This window comes from Tarenaya hassleriana, unplaced genomic scaffold, assembly GCF_000463585.1.
Source record: "Tarenaya hassleriana unplaced genomic scaffold, ASM46358v1 Cleome39, whole genome shotgun sequence".
Classification (NCBI taxonomy): domain Eukaryota; kingdom Viridiplantae; phylum Streptophyta; class Magnoliopsida; order Brassicales; family Cleomaceae; genus Tarenaya; species Tarenaya hassleriana.
The window spans coordinates 809,517-829,558 of NW_010966822.1; the positions used below are offsets into that span (position 1 = coordinate 809,517).

At 40.2% G+C, this 20,042-nt stretch overlaps 2 protein-coding genes across 2 annotated transcripts; one reads left to right on the top strand and one right to left on the bottom strand.

The window, feature by feature from the left end:
• Positions 1 to 2,112: 2,112 nt before the first annotated feature.
• On the top strand, positions 2,113 to 14,604 carry LOC104822977 (homeobox protein knotted-1-like 6). Its single transcript, XM_010554361.2, has 5 exons — positions 2,113 to 2,683; positions 3,020 to 3,142; positions 3,258 to 3,396; positions 13,757 to 13,992; positions 14,128 to 14,604. The coding sequence occupies exons 1-5, from the start codon at positions 2,360 to 2,362 to the stop codon at positions 14,284 to 14,286; spliced, it is 981 nt and encodes a 326-aa protein (XP_010552663.1). The 5' UTR covers positions 2,113 to 2,359; the 3' UTR covers positions 14,287 to 14,604.
• Positions 14,605 to 15,268: 664 nt separating this feature from the next.
• On the bottom strand, positions 15,269 to 18,531 carry LOC104822978 (cysteine-rich receptor-like protein kinase 3). The gene is made up of 8 exons (XM_010554362.1): positions 17,860 to 18,531; positions 17,333 to 17,718; positions 17,130 to 17,243; positions 16,912 to 17,051; positions 16,523 to 16,733; positions 16,159 to 16,393; positions 15,913 to 16,057; positions 15,269 to 15,826 (listed from the first exon to the last, which is right to left on the bottom strand). The coding sequence occupies exons 1-8, from the start codon at positions 18,255 to 18,257 to the stop codon at positions 15,494 to 15,496; spliced, it is 1,962 nt and encodes a 653-aa protein (XP_010552664.1). The 5' UTR covers positions 18,258 to 18,531; the 3' UTR covers positions 15,269 to 15,493.
• Positions 18,532 to 20,042: the final 1,511 nt, after the last annotated feature.

Below are 20,042 nucleotides of genomic sequence, written 5' to 3' on the forward strand. Positions count from 1 at the left end.
AATAATAATGGTTAATAACACATGAAAACTTCAACTGATTATAAAATATCGAGTACATAAATGAAAGGAACCGTTTTTATGAATTTTACACGGATATGCGACTACGACCATTCTCCAGCATACGTATCAAAAGTTCTAAACGTATACGATTATATAAACAAGTTTCGAATAATTTCGTGCAGAAAATAGTTTTTGGAGAAATTTTTCACGTACCCTTTTGAATTTTGATGGGGGAATCATGTACTAGCGTTTGTTAATTCTAAACATTAATAAATAATATCTTCAGCAGAATATGGCATTTTTGTACTAAAAAAATATTTAAAATATAGGATAGACTCGGAAAGCGGCAGACATAACTAAAAGAATGGTTCCTTTGGAAATTTTATTTTATTTTGTGGACATCCTCAATTATTTTAACCAAAATGATCTCTTCAATTATGATTAAATTTGAAATTGAAATATATAACTGAAAGAAGTGAGCAGACTCTCTCTGAGAACTCTTATATATATAATATATATATATGAAATTTAAATACTGTTGGGTAGCTTGAATTCTTGATTATGTTAAGGATTATTGGGAATAAATAATTAAAATACGGTAAGAGAGAAGACCGAGTCTCCATATGGTTTGATGATTCCCGGGAAACCCGCAATGTTCCGTACAAAAGGAGGAGTCCAACATCGGACGTGGTGCGATTCTCCATCAGATCTCTGCCCTCTCCTCTCTACCGGGCAAAAGCATACCTATACTCCTATACATATACTTACATATATTACATTCATATATACACACACATATATACAAGTCTTGATACGACGCTCGTATATTTTTATATTATTACTCATCAAACTTTTTCTCGATTCCCTAGGATATCGGATAATCACAATATAATTCGATTTATTTACTATACATAATTATTGAAATATAAAATTTTAGTCAACAACAGTCACACTCACCCATATGTATGTCCTCACCAAATTGGTTAAAACTCAATTAAACTGAGTCAAATAATTTCTTAAGAGATCCGCACTTGGGTTATAATTAGAGACTTCTTTACATATAGAAATCATCTCTATTTTATTTTTCATCACTCATTGTGATAATTCTTGGAATGCATATCGAATGTATAGGAAGACATTTTTTTCTCTTAAATAATATCATAATTCAATTTTATATTTAAATACAACCAATATATAAGATAAAAAAATTGAAACAAGAATTACAAAATAAAACGTTTAAAATCATCCTAAACTATCTTAAATTGACGGCCAGTGTTTATGTGATAACACCATATTATTATAAGCGGTATTGATCATCATCTAAAGTAGGGATGGACATTTTCAATTGTGAATTTTAATAGTTTGATTCGAGAACAATTTATTCGTTATTATAAATTTTTACCAAATTAGTATCTTATATTATTCGGTTCGGTTCAGTTCAATACGATATGATTTTATTAAATAAATACTGAATAAATATCAAAATCATAACGATTTTTTATGGAACGATTCGAAATGGTAAGATACTATTTGAATTTATTTTGAGAATTCTAATATAATAAAAATAAATAAATTAATAAAATGTTAATAAATTTCTACCATAGGTGATACTTATTAGTATTATTTATTTAATCAAGTTATGTAACAAGTACAATGGATATCATTAATAAATATTAATATTTAATTTTGTACCGTTCAATGTTTTTATATAATATCGAACCAAACTAAAATAAAATCAGTCTGTTCCATACGATTCGAGACTAAATTTCCGAATTAAATTGTCTACCTCTAATCTAAAGTAGCAAAAGACTAGTTTTATTTAGATTAGTATAAAAGTAAGAGATTAGACTAGCCGATTATTCTTTTTCTGCAAAATCCCAATTTCTCCCGTCTCCTATCCTTCGTTCTCCATATCTTTATATTTTAATTGTTTATAACCTAAGTGAGATTCATCCGAACATAAGCTTCTATTATATCAATAAGAAAAATATATTTCGAAATTCATTAAATGATTTTTTTTTTTAAGTTGAGTGATATTTATAATTATTAAAAAAAATCGATCGAGGAGGAGGCCTTATCTCGAGCCGAAGCTCGAGCCTCTGTTGTGTATATGTCCTTTTTCGTAATTTAACATTTTTGGCCCAATTCTTTTTTTTTTTTCTGAGAGGGACCAAAAACTTGCGAAGAACCTTGCCCCCCAACACCACTCCGGCTTTCTCCTTTGCCACTCCATTTCCAGCAATTCTCTCTCTCGCAGGCTATTTCATCTCTTTGTCGATTCATGTTCCTGCAGGAGAAGTGAGAGACGGCCGAAAATCGCACCGCCGTGCGCCGATCGTTTCTCACCGAGATCTTTTTAATGGATGGAATGTACGGTTTCCACTCGGCGGGAGACTACTCGGATAAGGCTGCGCTGATGATGTCGCCGGAGGCTCTGATGCTTCCATCTGATTACCAGAGCTTGATTTGCTCATCTGCCGGAGAGAATCGCGTCTCCGACGTGTTTGGATCCGACGAGCTTCTCTCCGCCGCGGCTTCCGCTTTGTCATCGGAAGCGGTGTCGATCGCTCCTCCAGAGATCCGACGAGCTGAGGACAACGTCCCCCTCGGCGTCGTCAAGGCTAAAATTGCTTGTCATCCGTTGTATCCTCGGTTACTCCAGGCCTACATCGATTGCCAGAAGGTGATTATAACTCGCTGCTACACTCAGACAAAACCTAACGATAAAACCTAAGAATCAGCAAGATGTTGGACTATGTTAATGCGATTCTGTTTTTTAATTATACTTCCTCTTTTTTCGTTATGAACTTACGATCCTTCATTTTTCATTTGCCTGAGTTTATTAAGCTCTTAAGTTTTTTATGAGATCAAACATCAGTTATTTCCATGCTCCGTAGCATATACGCGCATGCGTATTCGCGTATTTGTATGTGTCCACTGTGTAATTGGCATGAATTTTGCATAATTTTATGGGTAAATCAACAAAAAATAAAGGCGGTGTGGTTTGGCGGTGGCGCAGGTGGGAGCTCCTTCGGAGATCGCGGGTTTGCTGGACGAGATTCAGCGGGAGAGCAGTTTGTACAAACGAGGTGTTGCTCCCTTGTCTTGCTTAGGAGCTGATCCTGAGCTTGATGAATTCATGGTACTCTCCTTCCATCTCTACCTTCGTCTTTCTCGTTCTCGGTCTTCCGTTTTGTGGGGTTGTTTCTCTTTTTCTTTTTCTTTTTTTAGTATTTTTTTGCGCGGTATGATTGTAGGAAACTTACTGCGACATATTGGTGAAATACAAATCCGATCTGGCGAGGCCGTTCGACGAGGCTACGAACTTCTTGAACAAGATTGAAACGCAGCTCCGCAACCTCTGCACCACTGGGGCGTCTGCTAGAGCCCTTTCGGGTCAGTCCTAAATCTCCCTCTTTCTGCTCCGCCATTAATTTGTTGTTTCAGTTTGTTTTGAGTCTCGTAGTGGTTTTCTTGATGATTGTGCTGTTTATAAGCCTTTCCTCGATCTTTGTGTCTACATAAACCTTCCTCTAATTTCACCTCCCTGATCGGGTGAATCGCTCCCCGAAACTTTCCTAGTTTGATCCCTTATAGGCCTCTCTGATGATTTTAAAACTGTTTACTGAAGCTTCTCGTAATCATTCTTTTGAATCGCTGACAAAAAAAAAATTAAAAATGAAAACAGCGAAGAGATAAGGGAAAAGAAAAAAATCTCACCGACTAAAAATAAGAGCTTTATAATTCCGGTTGAAGAATAACCGAAGATTCAAGGCAATAAAACTGACCGCGGAGAAAATAACATTCCGAGTAAAAAAAAGGAGAGCCCTAGACTAGGAGATGTTAGATGAATTCGATCACATATTTCTGCGTCTCCTTTGCTGGTTTTTGTAATGATTTTGTGGTTGCTGTCGTCTGTTGTTTGCTTTTTTGCTTGCGTATAGTGATTTCTGGAGAGAAAAAAAGGTCATGCTAAGGTGGATCCATGACCTTGATACAGTGTTATACCATTATTTTACTCATTTAATGTTTTATCCGTGGGGGTGGGTCGTGGGTGGTCTTCTTCTGGTTGCATTTTTCCTGGTGATCTTGTGGTGTCATTCGTTGTAACTTTATACTTGTATTTCATCTTTTCTCCCTTGTGTCAGAAAGAAAATAGGCTTTTTTTTAATTTTTTTTTGTTATGGATTCTGATTTTGACGTTTCAGTTCCTCAGGCGTGCTGAATAGTTTTTACCCATTGATTCTTCTAGTAAAATTATAGTGATACAGAAACCTAGTCATAACTTGTAACAGTGAAATGACATTGTAGTGTTTTCTTTAGCTCATTACTTGACCACTAGCTGTTTTAATCATCCAAGAAGGAGTGCATCTCTTGCTTGTTTGTGGTTGTTTGTCTTTATCTATCCATTGGTAAAACCTGTTTAGCTTATCGGTTCTTGGAGTGCTTCGTGTCATCTTGGTTGGATACTTGTTCTAACCGATGGTCAAAGCACTTAATCCTCCTTTGGGCTCCAAAATGGAATCCGGGAAAAAGTAGAGTTTGTAGTCTATCACATGTTTTCAGCTGGAATTTTTGATGAATTATGGTGGAGGCTAAATCTTGTCTCTCTTCCCACCCCAACCCATGTCAAAATTGGCTTTCGACTCTCTTGTATTAGACTGGGTTTTATCCTTATTCTCTCTCCCACATAATACCATTTTTTCATGTTTGGAAGGAAACTATTAGATGAAATAATGAAGCTGGATATAATGATGGTATTTTTTTTTTGTTATCTTAGATAAAACTTGAAATCTCACTTTAATGGATTTCAAATTCCCATATCCAGTGGTTGGATTAGACGCATGGAGATTAGGGTTAAGTATCGAAAATAGTTTGACGGCCAAGTGGCTGATCGTATCTGCATGCGGTGGTTTTAACGACATTGTCGTCTTGTGTTGGATAAATAAATAAAAAGATTAAAGTAGCAGCTCTTGTTAGTTTCCTAGAATTTACCCTTTCCCGATATTGTTCTATGATTTTAGAAAAAAACGAAATGCCATTCAAGGTTGGTGCAACTTTGCTTCATTCGTTTCCGTATTAGTTTCTTTATAAATCAAGAAACTCTTCATCACAATAACGTTTTGTCTAATAGCTTACAATAAAGAAGTGAAGATACCTAAACTTGGGTAGTTCAATTGGTAAAACGTGGACGCAAAGCGTCTGTCCCGTCCCGAATTCAAATCTCAAGTTTAGGACGGAGCATATAATTCAAATCACATGGTTGACTCCCAACTCTGAGATTAGTCAGGACCTTGATCCAGGATGTTCGGTTACCAAAAAAAAGTGAAGATTGGATGAAGAATCATACGACATAGTGTCTCAGAGAGCATTAAATTATGGTTATGATTCAAATGAAATGTAATCATTCAATTACGGTACATTTTTTTAAGAGTTAAGGTCTACACATCCAATGTCTGAAATTTGCATGATGTATGAGGTTATACACAGTACAAAAGTTCAGTTATAAGGGAAAAAAAACTAAGAATAATTTGTTTACCTTACGAGTCTACTGATCACGTGGGAATTATAACAACGAGTGCACAAATAGGAGTGAGAAAACATGGGTAGCAAATATAGTCCTCGACAACTGTTATGGATTCACATTAGTTGTTTATTTCTTCTTCATCTCCAACTCAAATAACTAGCTGGAAAGTTATAGAACTGAGGCAAATCTCGTGGGCTTTCAGCTTTTCATTGTCATACTTTTGCCTACTGTAGATTTTGGGTGCAGTTTCGAATTGTACTTGTTAAATATTGTTTATTGTGGAAAAGTTGCAAATACTTCAAGGGATCGAGCAACGTCGTATTACCATTAATTTAATTTGAGGTTGCGTGGGGAATCAGATGGAAAAGTTCCAAAATAATAGCTCACATTGCAGTTGAAAATGTCTATGGTGGGCGGGTTTTGTGTTGTTTATTTTTTAGCTTGTCCAAAGTACAACTTACCTTTTGCTTTGATCATCCTCTCCCTTTTTGCTTGTGTTTTTTTTATGCTGGATATATGAGTTTATTTCACCTGAATGAATCACACTCTGGATTTAGATTCCTTTCACATGTGACTGTTGCGGTCATCCAGCTATTTCTTAAAGTCATGCTTTGGTTTCTTGTCGTGCTAATCTGCCTTTTATGCTATTAATCAATCCTCGTCAGTCCACCGTTGTTAGTTCTATAAATTGATTTCCTATTTTCTCGATTCATGCTTGGTTGATTGATTTGCTCATTCATTTCAAAACTGCCTCTTTTCATTGTCATTAGCCGCTGCTGGCGAAAATATAGTTTCATCTCTGTGATTGTTTTTCCTAATAACTATACGTAAGTGTTCTATCCATAGAAATATCGGATTTTTTTAGCTTCAGGGGCTTTCTTTAGATATGGATTGTGTCTGATTATAATTGAACTCCGGATCTAGTTACCACCAAGCTCAACGTAGAATTACAGTGTTGTTGTGAACCAATGATACATATTTTAGAGCATCCCTAATGGTTAAAGTGTCGTTGTATCATGTTTTCTCGTTAGGTTTGTTTCATGTGTTAGGACATGCCAAAACCAGTTTTGATTTGATGAACAGTTTTCGAGTCCCAGTAGTAGACTTGAAGACTAAGAAGAGCTGTGCGAAATCTTTTTGGATAATTATCGTGTTGGAAGAATTCACTATTGCATCGATTTATTTGATTATCCAATTTGTAGTAGGTCTTTTTTTTCAATGCAAAGCCAGGTGTAACCTGTTTAACATAGATATCCTATATATATATATATTGTGTTTAGTTGCATAGGAGTGTAAAGATTGAAAGAGGAAACATAGTACGTGGGATAAGCTTCGAGTTCTTTTGCTTTATATTTTATTGGGGGGGTTTCCGGGTAAAAATAGTAAGGGTTGAATTCCCGGGTACAGCGGGTGGTCGGGCATCACATGGACTCCCGTGGATTCCGGTAGTGGAGCCCATCTTCTCTGTTAAGGTTTTTTTTTTTTCCATTAAAAGGAGATAAAGAAATTGAGACAAATGGGCCCCTCCATCTCTCTCTCTCTCTTGTTGCTGAGTGGTTGTCATTTGCTCTGTTACATTTGTTCCCTTGGTGGGACTTTTGCCTTTTCCTGCCATACTTCTTGCACGTGCCCCTCTATCTGTTTCAGTCAAAACGTCTTTCCTAAACCATTCCCGTTACATTTATAATTATTGCTCTGCATTTGTAAAATTATCCGATCACCACTCTTCATTTAACTTGCTGCATCGTTTTATATGTTTTGTGCTCTTCTTGTTTACGCTTAAGTATAAAATTGGTTGATATCTCTTGAATTTCTACTCATACATCTTAGAGGGATTTAATTAGACCTATGATGGGGTGAGTTCTATCAAGATTGGTAAGATAGTGATCCGATCCTCCGGTATGCGACAGTAGCGGCGGCAGAAGAACGATAGGGAGAGGAGCACAAGAAGTGCAAAGCCGCCCTATCGAGAAGCTATCAGCGTATTATTAGATAATACAATGACTAAATACGGGATTGGTCAATGCCGTATAAGACTTTGACATCGTCCCTCAACAAATTTGTCTTTGGGTGGATTCTAATTTCGATTGTTACGGGATGAGTTCTATCAGCATGCAAGATCTCAAAATTCCTTGTGAAGGAAGGAGGATGTTGACAATATATTAGTCTAGTGTCCTAAGCGCAGTTGTAGACGTGAGTTCACACGCATGCGTGTATATTAGGTAAAGGCATGAAAATTAGTTCCAAAGATTGGCTTGGCACGTGAGATTAGTGTAGTGTTTTGCCAACGATGTGTTAAGAGGCTCTGCCTTGCACATTGTTAACAAGAGGAGTTGACATCTCTCCAACTGGGGATTATATATGTATTAATGATGAAAGTTCTGTGATTTTTTTTTTGTGGGTGTGAAAGTACCATATGCTAACATCTCGTAAGATTAGATAAATTACATTTGGTGGACGGAGTGGGGTTCCTCATTAAGTTTTTTGTCGGATAATCATTAATTGAGGTCTGCATGATTATTATTATTTTTTGAGGGAGTAATTGGGGTGGGAAGGGTGGTTAGTGGGTAGTAAATGGGGTGTGTGTATATATATATATATAGTGATGCTGGTGCTCATAATTATGAAGATGAAGTAAAATGGGGTTTGTGTTAGGGATGGTTATTTGTCAAGTTCGGTTTGGAAACAGTTTATTCTTTTTTTTTAGAAAAGTAAAAGTTGCATGTTCGTTTCGTTATCTGTTAGGAATTCAGATTTCGAACCTAATGTGCGTGTGGTGAACCCTTGTTTGCGGGAGCTCGCGTAAAATCTAGCAGGCAAGGACAACACGTGTCGTAATTCAAGTGGATGGGATGATAAGCCCACGTCCCCCCTCAGATTCTTAACTCTAATTGGCAACTATTCACTGCGCCACTTTGACCGATCCCTTCATTGCTCCCCCTACACGTACGTTTGTGCGTGTGCGCGTGTCTCTCTGCTTTTAGCCGCTTAGCCGAGCTCGTCTCCGTTTAAAGACGCTTAGCCGTTTTATTTCCAAATACATGACAGATTGTTTTGGTCACTTAAATGTGATGGATTTTAAAATGCGTTTGTTGCTCGCTGAATACGATGGCTGCTGCATCTTGGCAACCAATCTAGTGCTGCGGTAGTATGGTATTTTAAATTATATGGATGGATATACTACGCATGCATGCTTCTGACTCCGCGTAGGTGTTTTCTTTTTGCAATCTCTCATTGTTTTGCGGTGGCAGTTGATAAGCATCAAAACAGAGCAAAGAAACTTCCGATGAATGTTCTTGGTTTCATTATTCTCTCTGTGCAAGTTTTATACAGAAGCAAGAAAACAGAAAAAGAACTATTTATGGAAGACTAAATCTCAGTGCTAATATTACGGAAACAAACAAATATCCAGTTTGCCATATGTTGAGAAACAGCCCTGCATCCTCGCAATAGCAATCCCTTCCGTATCTTCGTAATCTCGTAACTTCCGTAACACCCCCCCTCAAGTTGGAGCGTATAGATTATGGACGCCCAACTTGGAAACGAATGCGAGAAACTCCTTTTGCCCGAGGGCTTTGGTGAATATATCAGCTAACTGAGCTGAGGAAGAGACATGGCGAGTTGATATTGCACCGGATTTGATATGATGTCGGAGAAAGTGGCAATTGACCTCAATATGCTTTGTGCGATCATGAAACACGTCATTTGCCGCAATATGAATCGCAGCTTGGCTATCACAGTTGAGAACCATTGAATCTGCATGTCGTACACCCAGTGACGTTAGAAGAGATTTTAGCCAGATCAACTCACATGTAGTGACAGCCATGGCCCTGTATTCCGCCTCCGCTGATGATAAAGATACTGTCGTTTGTCGTTTGGAACGCCATGAGATGGGTGATGTACCGAGTTGAATTAGATAGCCAGAGAGTGAGCGACGGGAATGAGGATCGCCAGCCCAGTCCGAATCACACCACCCGTATAGGCGGAAATCTGAGTCAGACCGAAGAAGAATCCCTTGTCCGGGGTTGAGCTTGAGATATCGAACAACCCGAATTGCAGCTAGCCAATGATCGTGTCTTGGTTTCTGCATGAATTGAGATAATATGTGGACCGCATAAGTGATATCCGGACGAGTTGCTAAGAGATACAGTAATCGACCGACAAGGCGTCTGTATGTTGCGGGATCTGCCAGCTCTTCACTGTCGGAAATGCTAAGCCGGTGGTGTTGTTCGAGTGGAAACGAAGCTGGTTTTGCAGCCAATAAACCAACCTCAGCAATAAGATCAAGAGTATATTTCCTTTGGCATAATGAAAACCCAGTCGCATTGCGGGCCACCTCAATACCAAGGAAATACTTCAGATTTCCTAGATCTTTCATTTTGAAACATCGGCTCAGATATGTCTTGAAGGTAGACATGGCCTGTGTCGAATTTCCTGTTACTAGCAAGTCGTCAACATACACCAGGACATGGATTCGTGTTGTACCTCTGTGAAAGACGAACAACGAATGATCTGATTCGGTTTGGTCAAAACCGTAATCGAGTAGTGCAGATGTGAGCTTGGCGAACCAACATCGAGGAGCTTGTTTCAAACCGTATAATGATTTGCGGAGCCTGCAGACAAGATTCGGATTAGAAACAGCAAATCCTTGTGGTGGTTTCATGTATACCTCTTCGTGGAGATCACCGTGGAGGAAGGCGTTATGGACGTCCATTTGGTGAACGTCCCATTTTCGCGCGGCAGCAACAGCGAGAAACGTTCTTACAGTGACCATTTTCGCAACCGGGGCAAACGTATCTTCGTAATCAACGCCTTCAGTTTGACGATTACCCAGAATTACAAGACGGGCTTTGTGTCGTTCAACGCTTCCATCAGACTTGAATTTTGTTCGGAATACCCATTTACAACCGATAGCCTTCTTATGCGGAGGCAATGGCTCAAGCGTCCATGTGCGATTCTGTTCGAGTGCGAGCAATTCATCGGACATAGCTTTCTGCCATCGAGCATCCTTGGACGCAGCTGAATATGATTGAGGCTCAAAATCTGCTGTGACTTGAGCGAGAAAAGCTTTATGCGGGGGAAGAATATTGTCATAAGAAATATATTTCTGAATAGGAAATGGCATGCCTGCTGTCACTGAAACAGAGTGAGTAACGAAATCCTTGAGGAACACATTTTGATATTTCTGTCGACGTCCTCTGCCAAGGCTGGATTCTTCACGCTCAACCAGAGTATTAGAGTTCGAAACAGTAGCTGTTTCGAGGGAGGCGGAAGAGGCAGACAGCGGGGAGCTTGCAGTAGGAACATGGGAATTGACAGGTGAGGTTTCCTGTGTCAATTCGACTGCAGGTGCTGATGGTGAAGGATCAGGCATGGAAGTCCGAGGATGTAATATTTCAACATCATCGTCATGACTGAGCAAAGGGGAAGTCTGTGGCGGTGAAGAAGAGGACATAGCACAAGTGTCTGAATATGGAAACGTTGTTTCGAAGAAAACCACGTCTCTGGAAACAAAAATTTGTTTAGTTTCCAGATTGTAAAGTCGCCAACCCTTTTGACCGTAAGGATATCCAACGAAAATACAGCGAGAGCTTCGTGGAGCAAACTTATCTCGTGTTCGGTTTTGAAGATGAGCATAGCACAGGCTGCCGAAGATTCGGAGATGACTGTATGTTGGTGGATGACCGTGAAGAACTTCATACGGAGTTCGATTTTGCAGTACAGAAGAGGGTATGCGGTTGATGATATAAGCGGCTGTCAAAACGCTCTCACCCCAGAAATCGATAGGTAGATGTGCTTGGAATAGAAGAGCTCTCGCAATGTCAAGGATATGCCGATGTTTTCTCTCAACTCGACCGTTTTGTTGCGGGGTTCCAACACACGATGTTTCATGGTGAATTCCCTTTGAAGCAAAAAAGGAATGCATGCTGATAAATTCAGCTCCATTATCAGAGCGTAGCGTCTTGACAGTGGCATCATATTGTCTTTCGACACGAGCAATGAAATCTCTAATCTTTGTTTGAGTTTCATGTTTTCCGGTCATTAAAAAAATCCAGGTGCCTCGTGAGAAATCATCAACAATCGTCAAGAAATACTTTGCGCCGGTAGAATACGGAGTTCGATACGGACCCCAAATATCACAGTGAACTAATTCAAAGATTGCAGATGCTTTATTATTACTCAATGGAAAAGGCTCTCGTGTTTGTTTTGACCTTAAACAAACGTCACATGAATCTGAAGAAGAAGAAGAAAACATCGAAATATCAATTTCTGGAATCTTCGACAGAGCTTTTAACGAGGGATGTCCCAACCTCTTGTGCCATATGTCAATTTGCTGAGAATTCCCTGTTTTAACTGCTGCCGAGAACGCCGCACTTCGATAGTAAAATAAACCTCCACGTTGTTCACCCGCTCCAATCGGCGTCTTGGAAATCCGGTCCTGGAGTATACAAAACGAAGGGGCAAACGTAACAAAGCAGTCAGTGTCATCCATTAGCTGACATATAGATATCAACTGGCAGTGAAGATCGGGAACATAGAGCACGTTCGTTAGACTGAGGTGTGGACTGAGAATCACCGAACCACACTGAGTCGACAGAACCGTTCTATTATCAGGAAGAACCACTGAGCAGGGTGGGATTGAAATCACGTCAACAAGAGAGGAGAAAGTTCCTGTCATATGGTGAGAGCATCCGGTGTCAAGGATCCAGGAGAGAGGCGAGTTCTTACCCGAAATGTTGTTAGCATTGCTGAGTGCAGAGTTTGAGAGGAGAGACATCAAACCGGACCACTGTTCTGGAGTAATTCCTGTGACCAGATTGGTGTCGATATCCCGTGGAGATTGCGCTGTCAAAGGAGCAGAGGCTTGAGTCATATTCGCTTTAGCCACAAAACCACGGGAACCAGATTGAGTAGTGTTTCTGCCGCGTCCTGCACCAGTTCTGTTTCGTGGGCGTTCACCCCACCAATCTGGAAAGCCAATAAGCTGGAAGCAGTTTTCAGCCAAATGCCCTTGTCTGTTGCAGTTGGTGCAGAGAATAGACTTATCTTTGTCATCCATTTTAGGACGAGGTTTGAGAGATGCTCGAACCGAGAATGCAGCTGCTTCAGGTCTTGTTTCAAATGTTTGGGTGATGTGTTTCGCTGCCTCATCTTGGGATACCGTGTTGTATGCTTCTTCGAGTGAGGGAAGAGGGGACCGAGATAGCAAATTTGATCGAACAGTTCCATATTTCGAATCATCGAGACCGAGGAGAAATTCAAACAATCTGTCCTCTCCACGTTCTTTCTCCAAAATAGAACTGATATCACAGGTACAGCCATTGCACTTGCAGTGTTTCAGTCCCCGAAAATTCGCTAAATCGTCCCACAACTTGGTCAGCTTTCCGAAATAAGCTTTGACCGTCATACCTTGTTGTCGACAGTTTGCGAGTTCGCTGCGGATTTGAAGAAGGCGAGGAGCATTCGATCTTCCAAATCTGCGTTGCAGATAGTCCCATAAATCTTGGGCAAATTCCCGATGCACGACATCGGATCGGAGATGAGGTTCCAGAGTATTCTTGATCCAAGAGGTGATGAGAGCGTTGTTCGTATCCCAATCTTCAAAGTCCGGGGATGTTTCTGTCGGTTTTGGTATTGTTCCATTAACAAAACCAAATTTCTTCCGAGATTTCAATGCTTGGCGGATGTTAATCGACCATTCGTCGGGTTGGAAACAGAGTTTCTGGAGCAGGAGCCTGTCGGGCCATCGTCGGGTTCGTTGTCGGTGGTGGAGTTTCAGTCGAATCAGGGTTCGATGCGGAATCGTGGTTTCTAGACATGAGGATTCAATCAAAGGGACACAATTTTCAGATTTCGATTTTGTCGGGCTCTGATACCATGATAAAGCATCAAAACAGAGCAAAGAAATTTCCGATGAATGTTATTGGTTTCATTATTCTCTCTGTGCAAGTTTTATACAGAAGCAAGAAAACAGAAAAAGAACTATTTATGGAAGACTAAATCTCAGTGCTAATATTACGGAAACAAACAAATATCCAGTTTGCCATATGTTGAGAAACAGCCCTGCATCCTCGCAATAGCAATCCCTTCCGTATCTTCGTAATCTCGTAACTTCCGTAACAGCAGTTTTCATGCTTCCTCTTCATTCCGTGTCACCTGCCTACAAAGCCTTACTATAATTAAGAACTTACCCCTGATTGGGGCATTACAAAACCCTTGGGTGAGCAGATGATGGTGTGGCTTCGTCCGACGAGGAACTCACCGGAGGAGAGGTCGCACAAGATGGACAACCCAAAACTGAGGACGTCGATCTCAAGGACCGGCTCATGCGCAGGTTCGGTGGCCGTATCAGCTCCCTGAAACTCGAGTTCTCCAAGAAGAAGAAGAAAGGGAAGCTGCCCAGAGACGCCAGACAAGCTCTCCTCCAGTGGTGGAATCTCCATTACAAGTGGCCATACCCCACTGTAAGTATTTCCATTTTTTTTAATGACAGGGTATTGTTTCACCTTGGGACAGTTTCATGCCATGCGTAATTTGGTTATGGATCTTTTTTCGACATAGGATCGGACGATGTTCTCATTTTTTTTTGACGTACGCAGGAAGCGGATAAGATAGCTCTGGCAGAAGAGACGGGGTTAGACCAAAAACAAATCAACAACTGGTTTATAAACCAGAGGAAACGCCATTGGAAGCCGTCGGAGAACATGCCCTTCGTCATGATGGACGATTCTAATGGAACATTCTCTAACGAGGATTAAACCAGGCACTCAACTCGGTCTCTTCTGAAATTCCATCTAGTGCTGCTTTTTTTTTTTTTTTTTAAAGGATCGTCGTATATTTTTGCGCTGCTCTGCCAAAAAGAAAAAGGAATTGGCATACTGGGCGTCATTGGAAATGAAATCCCCGGGGAAAAAGGAAAATCATACATGCAGGGACCAAATGTAACCCTCTCCATGCGAGGGAATCGTGTTTTGGGTTAAAATCTTCTGTTTGGAACGTTTTATCATATGTAATGTAATAATGAAATTTTTTATAATAGTCCAGGCGCCGTCGTAGACTAATACGGTTGTTGGTTATCTGAATTGCAATCGTATATATATTCCGATCACATCAAATGTTTTGCGAGGGCATCTTCCTTGTGGTGCTTGCACGCGTAGAATATCCATTTCATTCAGCCCTTTGTTTTCTCCTCTCTATTGGGCCTTAAATTGGGCCGTTAGAATCTTCCTATTACCATAAGCATCACGTGTTTAGGCTCTGTTTCTGGAACAAAAGTGGATAATAAATTATGAAAAGACGACAGAGAAGCTGTGGAAGTTTCCACCGCTTTGACCTGAAAATATGACTTTTTTTTTTTTTATGGATCGCATATTTTGAACAAAACTCTGTGAAGAGCCCCAAGTTGCTCTCTGTGTCCTCACAGTCAATAAAAGGAACCGTAATTTGGGAAAATGTAAGGCAACACACATAAATGGTCCCTTTGTGCCACTCTTAATTTTGGAAGGTCCTTTATTTTAAATTATTGTCATATTTCCAGTCTTAAGTTTCTTATATTATCCCTCTTTCCTAAACTATCTTTTCTCATTAAATACCGCATTTATGTTCTTCCAAAGTTAATAAATCCACGTCCGAACCAGCAGTTGAAATTCAGATTCTAATGAAAGGGTAAAATAATGTAGAAAAGCAATCATCATAAATTAATAATTACACATCTGAGTCTTCGTCAACGCCAAATCGAAGTGGTTGCAGCGTTATCTTTTTAACGCTGAAAATTCTTGCCGACTTTATTTGTTTACGGGAAAAAAAAAACTAACCCACTTTAGAACTCGATTTGATAAAGTTTTTATGGCGACGAAATAAAGTTTCTGCTGTGGAAAAAAAAACTTTTTTTTTTGTTGTAAGAAACTCGCGGATCATTAACAAATGTACATAAAAGAAAAAGCGATCAATGTCCTAATCACATTCTCATCTGGGATCCATGAAGCTCTCAGTGATGCTATTCCGAGATGCGGAAGACTGAGACTGATCTTTATGCGGCAAGTAACTTGTCGGAGAGAAAACCCTGCTGCTCTCTGCACTTGCCGTGTTCAGAAATGGCGGCTGTGTCGGCTCTGGAATCTCTTCACGTCCGGTCATCATCTTCACCACTGACGACATGGCCGGTCTCTGATCAAACGCTGCTTGAACACACAGCAGACCGATCTTCATTACCCTCTTCGCTTCTTCCACGTCGAAGTTGTCTCCCATGATTGGATCCACTGCCTCTCTCAGTGTTCTTGTCCCGTACAGACTCCACACCTTTTTTGAGAGTTTCATTCCATGATTCAAGAAAATGGAACTTACGCGGAAAATATCTATCTTGTCATAACAAGAGAGAGAGTTACCATTTGTAGGATCGAGCTCGAGTTTTGGGAAAACGCATTGTTTCGCCTTCCGGATATCACTTCGATCATCAGAACTCCAAAACTGTAAACGTCTGCTTTCTCCGTCAGCTTTCCCCTTACAATGTATTCCGGAGCCATGTATCCTCTGCTTTGCCCATGTCAAAGAATCTACGTGTTAAGGAGAGGACTAAATTTGTTTTTTTTTTTCTTACAAAAACATGAAAAAAAAAGGTCAGGAGACATTACAGTGTACCGGCGACGGCAGTGCTTATGTGACTTTGATCCTCAGGGAACAACCTGGCCAATCCAAAATCCGCAATCTTGGGAGTGAAATCGTAATCAAGAAGGACATTGCTAAGCTTAATATCTCTGTGTATGATTCTCAAATTCGACTCCTCGTGAAGATAAGCCAGTCCCTCTGCTATTTCGAGAATAATTTTGATCCTCTTCTCCCAACTCAATGGCTCGACGTCTTTCCTTACTGAAACCATATGCAGCAGAACCAGTTATTATACTGTCCTACAGCCCTAAACACTAATACATATTATTGGCATTGTGATGTGGACTAGGACTAGAAGAAAAAGGGTTTTGATATGAGAGAAGAACTAACCGAAAAGATAATCGTAAAGGCTTTGATTCCCAACATATTCGTAGACAAGAAGGCTCTCGGGTCCGGTTAAGCTGCAACCCAAAAGCTTCACAAGGTTCTTGTGTTGGATTCGGCTTATCAAATTGACTTCGTTGAAGAAATGATCCACCCACTGTCTTGTGTTGAAGAACAGCCTCTTCACTGCCACTGTCTTTCCATCGGGAAGAATCCCCTGTTTCAGTTTAAAGACAGAGCATCATCTTAACTAGATTCTCCTCTCTGTCCTACAACCTCAATAAACATGGATGCGGATCTTCCTAAGTACTTGGCCAGATAGATATACTAGTCAATATATTCCTTAAGAGTATCAAAATCGAAACTTTCGGATGCAAAAGAATGTAAAAACTCACTTTATAGACAGAGCCAGAGCCTCCTTGTCCGAGCTTATTGGAGTGGCTGAAGTAATTGGTGGCCTTCTCGAGTGTCTCGTAGGAGAAACAGAGACTGGAATTGTTGGCCATCCTGAACAATGACCCCAGTTGCTTCTTCTCTTTATACCAAAGAATGCTTTGTTTAGCAGAAAGAAAGACCAAACAATAAAGAATCAATCTTTGGTCGGTTTCCTTACCTCTTCTTTTTCGGGCAAGTTTCTTTTTCAGAAAGAAAGTAACAGCTGAGGCCACCAGAACAAAAGCCACCACTGAAGATGTCACCGCCAAAGCCACGGCCAGGTGGTTGCGCCCTGCTCCAGTCGAATTTTTTGCATTCCAATTTGAGATGATTCGCTCAATTTTGTAGAGATCATAGAATTGTCAGAAATGAGATCATTACCGTTGTTTCCACCGGAAGAGGAATCTCCAGAGTTGTTGTAGAACTTCTGAGTGGAGAATCTCATGTAACAGCCAGCGTTCAGAGACCGACCTTCTTCTCTAACAAAACAAGAAGCGATTGCGTTTGCGGCTTTACCCAAACAATGTTGGCAACCGCTGCGGTTGAGTGGCTCCCAGCACTGAGCCAACCCGTGAACCGTCACGTTCTGCCTATCCACAAATCCGGCGTAAAAGCCGCCGTTCACCGCCTGAACGCTCATGTTCCTCACCAGCTCCGCCGCGTTTTCACCGAACACCGTCTGGTTCAAACCGGTTACGGTGTTGTTCGCGCAAACCGTCCTGTCTTCTGGGCTTACGGTTTCGTTGTAGAACGGGTAGTCGTCGTACCTGTTTCAAGTACGAAACGATTAAACCACGCACGATTGCGATGTGACCGCTGAAATTATTGGGAAACAAAAACGGAAAAAAGGGATAAACATGCGAATTAAAGGAACCTGTTAATGTCAGGAGAAGAAGAAGAAAGGAAACCTGATATAGCAGCCGTCGGAGAAGACACGCGCGCCGCGAGTGGCGCGCTGGAAGGGCAAGCAACGAGGGACTTGTGTCTTGATCTGGGCGAAACACAAGTCACAGTCTTTCTTGTCCAAATCCTTCAAGCACTCTCCGTACGCGTAAACGGTGTTGTTCCCACCTCCCCTGTTGACGCGCGCGTACCCGTCGGTGGCGACGGGCGGCGAGACGGCGTCCATGGCCGCCAAGAAGTTGTCGATGTAGACATTCCTGTCCTCCGCCGCCGACGTCCTGTTGCTGCATATCAGACCCACCGTCGTCCCTCTCGAATCAGAGATCGTAGGGTTCACCAAAATACCTAGGAGAAGAAGAACAGAGATCGAGGCGACAGGAACGCGGGAACTGAAAATCGGCATGTGGGTTTGGTGAGAATCTGTGGAATCTATGGTCTACTGTTTGGAGAGCATGTATGCTTCGTTTTTCCGTTGTTTTCTCGGCAACCAAACAGACCCAGAGAGAAGCAAGAAGATGTTCGGTTCTCTGGTTGGGGCTTTCGTGAAAAATTCAATCTTGGGACAGACACTGTGAGGATTAAGAGACAGAGAGAGAGATAACGACTGGGTTTCTGTTTCAATTTGGATTCTTGGGTAAGAAGAACCGGAAATGTCAAATCAATTGTCGTGAATAAGAAGGTACTGAAAAGAGGGCGTGGAGAGTCAAAGAAAGAGATGGACCATTCCTGACTCAACGATGAAAACCTCCTGCCAAAAACGACGTCGCTTTTGTGGTGTATTCCGTTGGCGTTGCGTAATCGCTTGTCAGCTGCTTGCCGATCCCTGATATTTGTCGAAAGAAATATTATAAAAAAATTTGGCCATAAACCAATAATTCAACAGACACTATCAACAATTAATTTGACGCAAATATGAAATACTGTATAAATGCAAGTCATCTTATATATCTATAAAAAAAAATAGGGTACAATCCTTAAAAAAAACTCAAACTTCTAAAAAAATATACAAATAAATTTTCAACTTGTAAACTTTTCATTTAAAACCTAATTTATTTTTTTTTAACCAAGATAGTTCTCCATATCTTCGATCCGACTATATTTACCTTAAACACGGTATAAATTTTTGTATATAGACCATTTTTGTCTAGAAATTACATCTTTTCCCATCAGTGTAATCAAACTCATGATTTTAAGGATGATTTTGTCACATCTCAACTACCGCACTACCAACTGTTGGATATTTAAATTCCAAACTTGCAATATGTAACTGAATAAAATCTCGAACTTGCAAACTGTTATCCTAATAACCCGTTGACCGGTTTGACCACAACTTCAGGCGATCGAAGATCCACGTTGACCCGAAAAACTGATGTCAGTGTATCCTCGTAACAAATTCTAAATGATTTTTTACCACATCATCATTTTTTTTGTCGAAATTTAATCCGATTTGAGAGTAAATAGATCCTGTTCCGGAGAAAAAAAACATTTAAAATTGGTTACTTTTTATGGATTTTTTTCCAAAAAAGAAAATATGTACCATAAAACTAACGATCAAAGAGAGTTTACATGAGGCAAATTGCATTTGATTTGGAAAAAAAAAAAAGGAAGTGGATTAATTACATCCACCAATTTTAATATATAGATCAAAGCAACATATTTAGCCTCTTTTATTGAATAGAATTGTTTGTTTGTTTTTTGTGAAAATGACATATTGAGAGTTGTAAAAAAGAAAGAGGGTTTTCTTTAAAATAACGGCTCCCATAGAATTTTTGGTCTTCCCTGTAGAAGACACGTAATTTGGAGTACATGACACATTTAACCTCGTGAATAATAATAGTACATGCCAATCGAGACTAGAGAGATTTTTTTTTTTTGGTCAATATTCAAATCAACATGTAAGCAAGTATGCGATAACACATATATCCTTCCAAAAAGTGTAAAAAAAAATGAGAATAATGGACAGCTCTTTTATTATTTAGATTTGAAAATGTTATTGAAGAGACAATAAAGACAAGTTGTGGGGGTTTGGTTGTAAATAGTGATTCGACAAAGAAGTCGTTGAATGGGACAGCCTCCGGTGAATAAAAAATCTGCAGGGGGCCTTCCCTATTGGTTGACTCGTGACTCGTCCACTCATTCAAAGTCAAAGTCAACTACGATTCTAGCCTCATTGAATCATCTCGTTCGC